Raw genomic sequence first — 13,334 nt, 5'->3', positions numbered from 1 at the left:
GGCTGTTTTCACTGGGGGTGTCCCAGAGGACCCAGCCCCAGCAACTGACCTCCACTACCCAACTGCCACCGTGCTCTAGGCCACTTTCCGGACACATCCTAAGATATTTCCTACCCATTTTCCATGATGCTTCCTATCCATTTTCCATAACTACCACACCATGTTTGATGGGGTTCAGACAACAAATCATATATATATACACATATGTATATATATATATGTATATATGTCTCTCAGAGTGCCTGGCAAGCTACTGAAAGTATCCCGTCCACACGGGCAGAGACAGGCAAGCTCCCTGTGGCGTTTTCAGGGAGCCAAAAACAGTAACTATAACGGGTCTCATTTCCCTGACCCTGAAAGAGCCTCCAATCATTGGGAAAGATGAGTAAGGAGAGGTTGCTAAAAATCTCAGGGCTGGGAGGAATAGAGACATTACTGGCGCCTGCTCAAGTAAATCCACGAACAATGGGATGACAGTGATACAGTGAATACACAAAAGGAGAGAGAGGAGGGGAGGAGAGATGTCTGTTAAAGAGGCAGGCTGGAGAGGGGTACGGTGGGAGGGAGACAGGGGACATTGGTGGTGGGAGGTGTGCATTGGTGGAGGGATAGGTGTTAGATCATTGTGTGATTGAAACCCAATCATAACAGTTTTTTAATGGTCTATCTCATAGATATTCATTAACATTTTAAAAAAGAAAAGAAAGAGGGGGTAGTCTATGCCTTTCTGTAAAACCAATCCTAAAAGCTTAAATACAAACTCCAGTATAGTATTGCCCAATACATTTATTTTTTGGTGATGGAAATATTCTGTATGTGCAGATATGTACATATTGCCACTAGCACTTAAACAAAAATTATCAGTGAGGAACACTAGTTGTTAAACACTTAAATAACACTTTAATAATACTACTAGTTATTAAACACTTAAATTATCAGTTAGGAACTGAATTTGGGAGGTGGAACGTTTTGGAGCACATCCAGTGATACTCAGGCACTCTTCTTGGCTCTGTGCTCAAGATTAACCTTTGGTTAACCTCTGGGAAACCATATGCAAGTATGAAAATTGGGTGAAACCTGAGTGGAGTCAGCAACATGGAAGACAAATGCTTTAATTGCTGTACTATTTCTCTCGCATCAGGAATTGATTTTTTCCCTTTGGTTTTGGGCCCTACCTGTCAGTGCTCAGGGCTTATTCTTGGCTCTGTGCTCAGGCATCACTCCTGGAAGTGCTCTAGGAAGCATATGGGATGCCAGGAATCAAACCCGGGTCAGCCACATGCAAGGAAAGTGCCCTACCCACTGGTTGGTCCTTCCTAGAATGGAAATTTTAATTGTATTTATATTTACATTATGCAATTAGTGACAGATGGCTAGTGGATATCATCCAGGATACAGCCTGGATCTTATCTCCCCTTCCAAGCAAACTTTACCTTTAACCTTTATTCTCATTTCCACGCTCTCTAGCTACACCTGTTACAGTCTAACTTCAAATTTTAATATAAATGTTGATCTCCTTTGGATTGACTCTGGGTTGCCAAATCCAAGTAATCTGCCCTTTTTTATCACAACACATGACCCCATGATCCTCTTCTCTGCTGGAACACCACTTTCTCCAATTTTGTTATTTGGTTTTGATTTTGGGCCACGCCTGGCTATGCTGGAACACAGGGGACCATGACGGATGCCTGGATTTGAACCAAAGTCGGTACATGCAAGGCAAGGACATGCAGATGCAGGGACTCGAACCCAGATGAGTGCTCTACAGCAGAGCTCCAGCCTGGACCTCTCTCTCTCTCTTTCGCCTCAACATCATCATCATCATCATCATCATCATTATTATTATTTTGGCCACATCCTGCAGTGCTCAGGGCTTATTCCTGGAAGGCTTGGAACCATATGAGGTGCTAGGAAAAGAACGTGGGTCTGCCGCATGTGAGGCAATGCCTTACATGCTGTACTTGGCTCCAGCCCCTCTCGCCCCAATTTTAAAAAGTGACCAAGTCTTATTCCTCAGACTTTTTGTTCCCCCTATTATTCTCAATACGCGCCTGAGCCGGGCTTGATTCTTCGGCCCCTCTCGGAGAGCCCGGCAAGCTACCGAGAGTATTCTGCCCGCACAGCAAAGGCTGGCAAGCTGCTTGCGTGGTATTCCATCTGCCAAAAACAGTAACAAGACTCACAATGGAGACATTACTGGTGCCCGCTCTAGCAAACCGGTGAACAACGCGAGGCCAGTGCTACAGTGCTATCCTCAATAGGGAACTGGTATCATCCACTGCAAAGGGTCCTCATTACAACTAGAATATGCTCTTTCGCATGTATGCGCCACGGTCGTTTCTCTCCCGCCCCACGGGGCCTGACCGGCCTGGCCTGACTTCCCCACCTGCATCCTTCGTTTTTCGCCCCCGTCCCCCACAGCTCCTCGCTGCAGCGTTCTGCCTTCCTGGTCTTCCAGCTGCCCCTCGGGTCAGGCCGTGTTCCGGGGTCTCCGCACAGCCTTCTCTCCCCGGGGACCCCCGATGCCCGCTGCACGCTCTCTTGTGCCTTCTACGCGTGGGCCTCGCGCCCATCCCCTCGGCGTCAGCGCCTCCCTCCAGAGCCTCTCCCGGGCTCCCCGGCCCGCGCCGCGGCCTCCCTTCCGGGTCCTTCCCCCTGATCGCTCTTCACGCTCACTTGCAGATACCCGCGCGTCGGCCCGTTCAGGGCCCCGAGCCGACCGCGCGTCCGCTCGGCCGAGGGCTGGGACCCCCGGACGCGGGAGGTCGCGCCGAGGAGCCGCCCGACCCGCCACCGGGCCGGCCGCAGCCGCGAGGACGGGGCGGGCCCGGCGGGGCGGGCCGAGCGCGGGGCGGGCGGCGCGGGAGCCCCGCCCCTTCCGGTCTCCGGGCGGCCCGGGGGCGGGAGGCGGAGGGCGCCGGCTCGGCCCGCCCCTTCTCCGCCTCCGGCCGCCGCTGTCAGCTCGCGGGCGTCCGTCCGAGGCGCGGTGCATGCTGAGCCGCTGCGGGCGCCCGCTGCTGCACGTCCTGGGCCCGCGCTCCCCGCCGCTGCACGTCCTGGGCCCGCGCTCCCCGCCGCCCACCGGCCGGCCGTCTCGCCGCCGCCCTCCGCGCCTCATGAAGCCGCTGGTCGTGTTCGTGCTCGGCGGCCCCGGGGCCGGCAAGGGGACCCAGTGCGCCCGCATCGTCGAGGTGAGGCCCGGGCAGCCGCCGGACCGCGCCCCGCGGGCTCCGGGTCCCGGCGCCGTCGCGCGGGGTCCGCGTGGCCGGTGGTCGGGGTCCGCGCGCGCGCGGCATGTCGGGACCGGTAGTTCGGCACCGCGCGCCTCCGGGGCGCCGGGGGGTCGCTTTGTTCCTGCGCCCGGTTCCGTGGGTTCCGGACGCCCGCGTCTGCCGGGAAGGTGGCCGGGGGAGGAGGCCCCGGGCCCGCGTCGCCGGCCGGGCCGTGGGTGCGGGCGCAGGAGCAGGGGTGCGGGTCCCAGGCCGTGCGCTGTCCGGCGTGGACCCCCGCGCCCGCTCGCCGCCCGCCCGGCCCCGACGCGTCGCCGCATCGGGTGGCGCCCCGGGAGGAGCCGCGAGGGGCGCGTGGGGCGGTGACCAGTCCCGGGTCCGGCCGCGGGGCTTCGCGGGCGCTCGAGGTCCGCGCCCGGCCCCCGCGCCCCGCCCGTCGCCGAGTCCCGAGTCACTTCCTCCCCGGTCGCAGTCGCCGCCCCGGGCGCGTCCGAGGAGCCGGTGCGCCCAGGTTGGAGCCCGGAGCGGGAGACGCCGCCCGGACTCGAGCGCGCGTTTCTCGCCACCCCGGCTCGCTTCCCCGAGCGAGGGGGTGGCCAGGGACGGCTCGCAGTTGGTTGTGGCGGGCGGGGACGCGGAGGGCTTTGGGGGACCCGGGGCGGGGACCGGATGCAGAGGAGGGGGGCGGCGGCGGTCCCCGAAGAACGCCCGAGGGCACCTGAACCGCGGTCGCCCGCCCGCCCGCCCGAGCTTGGGCTCGACCGAAACGACCGCGTCCTCCGGGCGGGATTTGGCCGACGCTGGCCGCGAGCTTTCACTTCTTGCCCTCTGGGTTCACGCGCCCTCCTGTTCCCCGTGTTATGGTCTCTTGTATGGTTAAGAGCCTACAGCATATCTATTGCATGTGTGTCCTACAGCAGTGGGTTGTTTTTTTGTGTTTTGGAACCAGCATACGCACACACATACGAAATACAATATAGTCCAGTAGTAAATTTTTTTAAAAAATTTTTTGTTCTTTTCACTATTAGACACAAGTGGCAGTTGAATTATTTTAAAGTTGGGTGTTTTTTTTTTTTGGTTATGTAAATAACGTGATAGAGGCAACGACTCTAAGAGTGTCAGACAAATAAGGGTTAATAGCCTCTGCCAATTACTGTTTCTTTTAGACCCAGAGAAGTTATTTTTAGCTTGAGTTACTTTGTAGAAAGGAAGAAATAAGTGTCTCACGTAAGATTTATGAATATTAAGTGAGACAGATATCTGGAAACATTTTTCAAGGGTCTTTTAGTTTGTTTTTGCAGCACAGCAGGCAGTGCTCAGGGATTGCTCCAGACTCTGCACTCAGCAGTTACTCCCGGTGGTGCTTGGGGGACCATATGGGATGCTGAGGATCAAATCTGGGTCAACTGCCTGCAAGGCAAACTCCCACCTACTGTACTACTGCTCTGAGCCCGCTCCCCCCTTTTTTAAAATTCTGAACTTCCTCTTCTTAACTTCTGAGATTGATATTTTTACTTTGAAGTAATAGTATTTTTTAAAGATGGTTTATAACTGTTATATTTGAAAGCCCTTAAATATTTTGTTTCTAAATCATAATGTGACTTTAAAAGTCTGTGCCCAAACTATTAATACACTCTGGTAGGGTACTACTTCACTAGACTAAAAATAATCCATGTTTTGTAACTAGTATTTATTCTAGTATTTAATAATGACATAATTATAGTGTGTATGTGAGAGAGTCTTGTGTTTGTGTGTGTGTCTGTGTGTCTGTATGTGTCTGTGTTGAGTGTTTTACTGCTAAGTAACATCCCTGGCTATTGACTGATAAATTTTAAGACTGTTAGTTATCAAATAAGATTTTAATGATGGGACATTTTTTATATTATTCTTTTATGCTCCTGTACTTACATAAGCTTGATGTTTTTAAACTTTAACTTTCTTTTATTAAAGTATTTGTTCTAGTCCCACTTGCTGTAAACATGAAGTTGATAGCTACAAATTCCAAATAGTAATTGATCACCTAGTTGAATGAACAATGAAATACTTATATTCAATTTCATGGAACGTTTTAAGTCTCTGAGAGATATTTTGACTCTATTTTATTTTATAGACAAACTTAGTCTGAATATTATACAGGCAAACATAACTGTGTTCCAAAAGATTGTAAATTTATTAACCTCTTCTGTAGGGAAAAAGTTAGGGGGAAAAATTACGTAAATCCAGGTTAACCTCTCTGTTCCCTTCCCCAGTGCCATGCCAAAGCAAATTTAGTTCACAGGGTAGATGAAATGTAGCTGAATTAGAATTGTTTTCTTGGTAAAGCTGATTTTTGACTCAGATTGTCCCAAGTTCATCTTTGGGGTCTGACTATGGAATGCTAAGGACGTAAGTGTTCTGATGTCCTAGAACATAGGAATTAAGTGAGAAGGTCTCACTTAATTATGGAAAGTTGATACATATTTTTTTTTTCCTTCATGGAAACTAAGTCTACCTCTGCTCTTAGATCCCCAGACCTTGAGGAAGTAAAGGCAGATGTGACACAGTATCCTTTTAAAAGTAAGGAAACATTTGTTTTTGGGGAGGTGTGGGGAAAGCACTGACTTTTTATGTTTTATTTTTACTGATTTTTTTGAGCTTTATTTGTTGTATTTTGTTTCTAAATCTATATCAGCTAGTACTCAAATTGCTTTTGAAAATTATCTGTATTAAGCTACCAGTGGAAGTAAATATTCTGAAATAACTTGCTAGTTACTAAAAATCATAATCAAGATACTGTGTCACTTAAAAATTTTATTTCATTTTTAATTTTTTTAATTTTATAAAGTTGTTCCTGATTTATTACATTCAATGTTTCAACACCAATCCCACCACCATTGCACATTCCCACCACTATTATTTCAATTTTTCCAACTATCCCTCAGACCTGCTCCTATAGCAGGCCCTGAATATTTTATATTGCTTGTTATAGTTTGCTAAAGGGCGTTTGCCTTGGACGCGGCCGACATGGCCGACCCGAGTTCGATTCCTCCGCCCCTCTCAGAGAGCCCGGCAAGCGACGAGAGTATCTCGCCCACTCGGCAGAGCCTGGCAAGCTACCCGTGACGTATTCGATATGCCAGACACAGTAACAACAAAAGTCTCCAATGGAGACGTTACTGGGCCTGCTCGAGCAAATCGATGAACAACGGGAGGACAGTGACAACAGTGATCAAAAAATATTTCCTTAGAAGAAAGTGTGAATATTGTTTATCTCACTATGGAGCCATTAAGCCCTTGTAGAAGAGATTATTAACATGTTGTTACAGGTTAAGCCTTGTGGGTTTATATTTTCTTAATCAAGATTGGTTGCTTTATACTTAACATCCCATCCAAACTGTCATTTTTCAATTTGGGAAGGTCAGACACAGAGCTGCATAGGGGCAATTCCTAGCATTGTGTTCAGGAGTGACCCTCAGTGGTGGTCAGGGGGACTATAATTTCTGCTAAGGATTCAGACTGCATATCCCCATCCCCCCACAGGCCACCTGCCCCTGCATGCAAAACAAGTGGTACATTCTGTACTATCTCTGTGCGACCTTCTTATTTTTGCAATTTTTAAATTAAAATTTGTATTGTTTTGGCTCAAGAAAATGACCATACTGTAACTTAAATGTTTTTGAAAATATAATTTTGTATTTAGTTGAAAGGGATTTAAATTAATTTTCTTTATCAAATTATATAGAATAAACAAATTATTGTAAAACGTATATCCATCCCAAATTTCTTTGTATTCATACCAAATTGCTTTTTGTACCTCTCCCTCCCCCGCCCAAATTCTTTTTTATTATGATTTCCTACAGGGTCCATTTCGGTAACTCATACTTTTTTGTTTTTCTTTTTGGGTCACACCCGGCAATACACACAGGAGTTACTCCTGGCTCTTCATTCAGGAATTACTCTTGGCGGTGTTCAGAGGACCATATGGGATTCTGGGACTCTAATCCGGGTCGGTCGTGTGCAAGGCAAACGCCCTACCCTCTGTGCTATCATTCCAGCCCCGGGTAACTCATACTTTGTATGGCCTCTTGACATACTATACTTACAGAATGTATGCAATACGTGAAAAAATTAAAAAAACTTATTATTTTTAAAAAGTTTTTTGTGTGTTTTCAGTATTCAGTTCTGTATTGAATATTGTGCCTATTCACGAATAAGTTTTGTTGTCATTTGATTGTTTTTTGTGTGTGTGTGTTTGATTTTGGGGCCATACCTGTCAGTGCTCAGGGCTTACTTCTGGTTCTGTGCTCAGGGATCACTCCTGTCAGAACTCAGGGAATCATATGGGGTACCTGGGATCGAACCCAGGTAAGCCCATGAAGGCAAGTGCCCTACCTGCTGTACTTTCTCACTGGATCTTCATCTAAGTCTTTTGTGTGCCCTCAGTGAATTATTGATATGGTTGTGAAAATATGCTTAGTATTCTAAAATTTCCAAGCACCTAATTACAACTCACCTAAGCAGATTATTGCCTCTCATAGAAGAAAGTAGATTTAAAAATCCACTGGACTTTAAGAATGGTCTCTCTCTTCTTGGTAGGATAAGGTGGAGTAATTATTTCTTACAGGAAGTTTAAATTGTTGGGCTGAGTTTGTTCAAAGGGTTGTATCGCAGACTTTGCGTACAGGAACCCTGCCCTGGCTTTGATCCCTGGAACCACATAGTCCCCGAGCACCACCAGGTGCAGGCACCCCCACCAAAAAAAGAAGATTATATGTTGTTCAGAATTTGGAGTAGAGGAGAATATATTTGAATTATTTACTCTGAAAACTTCTTTTGCCTTTTCATTTTAAGGTACAAAAGTAGTTCATGCTAGTTGGGAAAAGTTGAATTTCTTCTAATCCTGTAGTAACTGATATCAATCATCTGGTAGCTGATAACTAACTGCTTTCCCATCTCTATCTCAGTGTTCTTACAAGTAAGGATGCAAATATTTATCTTTTTAAAAAGTGGGGGTTATTTCTCCCAAACTGTGCTCAGGGGTCTGTGGATCACTTTAGGTTATGCTTTGCCTGGTGTGCAGGCCTAATGGGTCAGAGCTTTGACTGGGCCCAGTGGTGGTAGGGCCACACCTAACAGTGCTCTGGGAGCCATTCAGTGCTAGGGATCAAATGCAGACCTTTTGCATGTAAGACATGCATTCTATTCTTTGAATATCTCCCCCTGCTCATATTTTAGTTTTTGAACTTCCTAATAGACTGCCCTATTTTTAACAGACTGTTTAATGGCTATCCTTTGAGATCTCTCTATAAATTTAATTAACTTTTTTAAATAGCTGTAGAACATTCCGTAATATGGATATTACCCTAGAATGATTGAATGATTATACCATTCCTTTATAGATGGGCAAAATAGTTTCAGGAATTATTTTGCTATTGTAAACAGTGCTTAGGTAAACTTCCTTATAAATATAACATTGAGTGCAAATGCTTTTGTTTTTGCAAGTAAGTTACTTAGAAGTCGGGCTGCTGAGTCTGGATACATGCATTTTAATTTTGTTTCATTGTCGTTTGATACAGGCTGGAGCCATAACATAGCGGTAGGGCTTTGCCTGGCCCTGCCGACCTGGGTCCAAGTCCTCCGCCCTTCTCGGAGAGCCCGGCAAGCTACCAAGAGTATCTCGCCCGCCTGGCAAAGCCTGGCAAGCTACCCCTGATGTATTTGATATGCCAAACAAAGTAACAAGTCTCACAATGGAGACGTTACTGGTGCCCACTCCAGCAAATCGATGGACAACGGGAGGACAGTGCTAGAGTGCAGTGCAGTCCTTCGATACACTTTTATCGACACCTGGTCATATTCATTTGTTTATGTATTAAATCACAGCCAAAAGGCCATTATAGATATAATAATGAACTGTTGCTGGTGGTGGCTCTGGAAATTAACTGGGAAGCAAGTCGGGGTGGGTGGGTGAGCAGGTAGTCTTGAGAAAAGAGAGCTTTCCACTCTGCTTAACCCACCTCGGCCATTGGATAAATGCCTGGTATAGGTCAGAACTGGAAAATTATCTGCGAGCACCTACACTGCGGAACACTCATATCCTACCAGCCTCATGAAGTATTCGTCAAATTGAGCATGAAGTTCTTCACAGTGTGAAAGATGACGTTACCCTATTACTCAGAGAGCCATGGAGTCAGACTGGTGGGAGGAATGGGTTTTTTCAAGAAAGGAAAGTCAGTCCTGACCTTAGCATAAGGGTTCCAGGTCCATGTCCTTCCTTCGCAAGAAATAATTTAAGAAGGAAATAGTGAAACAAGATAGTTTTCATTGAATGAAATTAGAAAAGTTACAGAAAGAAAGGATTATCTGTTCAAGAGAGAACTCATGTTTCTCCAGAGTGGAAAAAGCAGACAGTGTCATGTGCTCAAGGGAGAGCACATGCTTGAAAAAGCAAGCAAGCAAAAATACATAGATGAACGTTCAGGTAGAGAGCTTACAGCAGGTAGGGCACTTGCCTTACACATAGCTAACCTATGTTTGATCCCCGGCACCCATGTAGTTCCCCGGACCCACCAGGAATGATTTCTGAGTACAGAGCCAGGAGTAAGCTCTGAGCACCTGTGGGTGTGCACATCCCAAACCCCCCTCCCCCAGCAGAGAACATTTTCAAGAAGGAACAAGGACTTGAGAGAGCAAACCAACAAACAAGCAAAGAGACACAAGGAGACTCTAGGGAGAAAATGGGCTTGAAAAAGTAAGCCTGTATTTAAATTTTAATTGGTAATTGTCATTACTTTTTATTTTTTATTTTATTTGTTTTTTGGGTCACACCTGGCCATGCACAGGAGTTACTCCTGGCTCTGCACTCAGAAGTCACTCCTGGCGGTGCTCAGAGGACCATATGGGATGCTGGGAATCGAACCCCAGGTCAGCCGTGTGCAAGGCAACGCCCTACCTGCTGTGCTATCGCTCCAGCCCTGTCATTACTTTTTAAGATCATGCTTATTACAGTTCTATTAGCAGTATGATTTTTCTTTTCTTTTTTCTTTTTCTTTTTTGGTGGGAGGTTATACCCATTTTTGCTCAGGGCTTACTGCTTGCTCTCTGTTTTGGGATCACTCCTGGCAGTGCTCAGGGGACCATATGTGGTATTGGGTATTGGACTGAGTTGGCTGTATGCAAGGCAAGTGTCTTACCCACTGTACTATTATACTGTCTCTCTACTATTATACTGTCATGATATCCATGGTATGATTATAACTCATTTTAAGTTTTGCAGTTTTTATTTTCATGGTTTTTCTGAGCACAATTCTCATTTTCTCTAAGAAGTTCATTTATATAACTGGACTTAATTAACTTTAATTTTTTTCCCCTGGGTATGTAGCTCAGTGTGAGAGCACTTGGCTTGCATCTATGAGGCCCTGGGTTTAATCCCTGGCAATGCCAATACCTTCCCCCCGTATTTGTGATTTATTAAGAGAGTATTTTTGAGGAATAGTCACACCGTGTTGGTAATTTTTGAAATGAATGAGGCACAGATACATGCTCTCAAAAATTCATGATTGGGGGCCAGAGTACAGGGGTTAAGGTACTTGTCCACGTAGGCAACTGACCCTTGTTCTATTTTCTATACCTACATGGTTCTTTACCACCACTGGGTGTGACCATAAAGTTCAGTGATTGGGGAGACCAGTTAATTAAGGATTATTATAGCACAGAGTGACAACTTCTAGGATAGAAATAGGCCAACCAAATCATATACATAAGAACATTTAATTTTCATTCCAGTGGGTCAGGGAAGGCTTCCCAGGGGAGGTGAACATGTATGAACTCCAACTGGAAAGAAGCAGCTGGGAGGTGGTATGGAACAGTGACTATTTAGAGCAGAGTTGGCCTTACCACCAGTGGGGGCTTCAGTTCTGAGTAAGCCTACATAAGTGACATTGACCGAAATACTTCCTGAATACAGTTTTTTCAGGGATTCAGACTCCTAGAAGCTCTTTTTTCAGATCCAAGGTAGATACAGTAGAATTTCATGAGAAAAGATGTGAAAAATGTTTAAATTTTAAGGTTTAGTATTAAAATGTTTAAGAAGTGTTTCTCTTTTAGTTTTGCCTTCTTAATTTGATTGCACGTCTTGTTTTAGAGTCACACTCTCTGTTCCTGGGGCATATGGTATCTGAGGATTGCTCCCAGAGGTGCTTGGAGAAAACTTGCAGTACTGGGCATTGAACCTAGGGCTCTTACATGCAAACCCCCCTTTTTAAAAAAAAATTCATGTAGAAGTACTGCTGTTTATTCAGCCACTGAGAAAGCTGATTGAATTGGGCATGAACTCCACATTACTTTAAAAATTTTTTTAATTGAATATTCGTGAGATAGACCGTTACAAAGCTGTTCATAATTGGGTTTCAATCATACAATGATCTAGCACCCATCCCTCCACCAGTGTACATTTCCCACCACAGTGTCCCCTGCTTCCCTATCACCATCCCCTAACACTCCCCCACCCCCCAGTTTCCCTCTACGGGAGGCCCTTTTCTTCTTGTTCTCTATGCAAAACCTTTTGAATTGCCTCCCCAGCCCAAGATTGTAAAGTCTGTTTTATTTGGAGGCCATACCTGGAGGTGCTTAGGTACTGCTCCTGGATTTGTGCTTAGGAGTGACTCCTGGAAGGACTTTAGGATCATGTGGTGCCAGGGATCTAACTGGGACTCCCGCATGCTCTAGCTCTTTGAGCCATCTCACTACCCCCACAGCCAGTTTTCTCTCTCTCCTCCCTTTTTCCTGGGAATCAAACTCATACACTCAGAGCAAGTATTCTGCCACTTAGCCACATCCCCACCCCACCAAGATTATAACATCTTCAGGGGTGATTTATTTATCTCGTGCTCTTGCTTATTCTGCTGCGTAGTGTTAGAAATGCCTGCTCACCCTTCAGGCTTAATATAGAGTCCCAAACATTCTCAGTTTTGAGACCTTAATATCCATTTTTTTTTCTTTCAACCACTATAGTCTACAAGAAATCTGTTAGGAAGCATTAAGATTCAAACAATACTTAATAAGTACTTTCTCACAATATAGTAGCTTATAATAAATATAAATTAAAAGAGAAAACAGCAATTTTATTCCATCCTTAAGTAACTAGTTACTGGTGGGCAATGCCTGTTGGTCACTGCATAGTTTCTCATTCTTTGTGATTATTTCCCCCCCCCCCCCCCGCTTTTTGGAGGTGGGGTGGGCCCATACCTGTGACACTCAGGAATTACTCCTGGCATTGCTTAGGGGATCACATGAGATACTGGGGATTGAACCCCGGTCAGCAGTGTGCAAGGCAGGCGCCCCACTCGTACCTGCTGGACCATTTTTCCAGCCCCAGTTTCCTCGCACTTTGGAATCAGTTTGCTTTCATTCTCAGTCACGTTAGTTTTTATATTTAACTTGCTTTTATCACTGTCCACAGAATTCAACATCGTAGAGATATGTCTTAAAAAAGAACATGTTATCTGTTGTTAAAGCTTAACTATTCTGAGCTGGCAATTCACATGATTGTCTGACAGATGACAATAATGCTGTTTCCTGAACATTTTAACCCAGAGAACACTTTTGAAATTGCTGCTGTGTTTAAGGACGTTTTGGAATATAGTTTGGGAGTCAGGAAATTCAATGTTATTTTGTTCCTCATATTTTTCCCCTCATTCTACCTCCACTATCCCTCACATTTTAGAGTAGGTTGAAATTCTCTTTTTATATTTTCAGAGAACTTCATTACATTGATTAATTTTATGGTTCATTTGTAAGTAAAGTAAAGGCCCTCCCGTTGTTCATCGATTTGCTCGAGCGGGCCCAGTAACGTCTCCATTGGAGACTTTGTTGTTACTGTGTCTGGCAGATCGAATACGTCACAGGGAGCTTGCCAGGCTCTGCCATGCGGGCGAGATACTCTCGGTAGCTTGCCGGGCTCTCCGAGAGGGGTGGAGGAATCGAACTCTGTTTGGCCATGTTGGCCGCTTGCAAGGCAAACGCCCTACCCGCTGTGCTATCATTCCAGCCCAAATCTGTAAAATGAGAATAAAAATATATATCTGCCTCAGGGGTTTTAGGGCTAAATGAACTAATGTTATACAC

General features: G+C 45.9%; 1 protein-coding gene across 1 annotated transcript in view; it reads left to right on the top strand.

The window, feature by feature from the left end:
• Positions 1-3,025: 3,025 nt before the first annotated feature.
• The window catches only part of CMPK1 (cytidine/uridine monophosphate kinase 1), a 30,576-nt gene continuing 20,267 nt past the window's right edge, over positions 3,026-13,334 (top strand). Inside the window, exon 1 of the mRNA XM_056122230.1 lies at positions 3,026-3,191. Within this exon, the coding sequence (XP_055978205.1) occupies positions 3,117-3,191 (75 nt within the window). The 5' untranslated portion in view covers positions 3,026-3,116. The remainder of the gene's footprint in view (positions 3,192-13,334) is intronic.

Source organism: Sorex fumeus, unplaced genomic scaffold (genome assembly GCF_029834395.1).
Source record: "Sorex fumeus unplaced genomic scaffold, SorFum_2.1 ptg000045l, whole genome shotgun sequence".
Taxonomy (NCBI): Eukaryota; Metazoa; Chordata; class Mammalia; order Eulipotyphla; family Soricidae; genus Sorex; species Sorex fumeus.
Note: the sequence above shows the minus strand (reverse complement) of the source record. Positions and strands in the feature narration are given on the sequence as shown.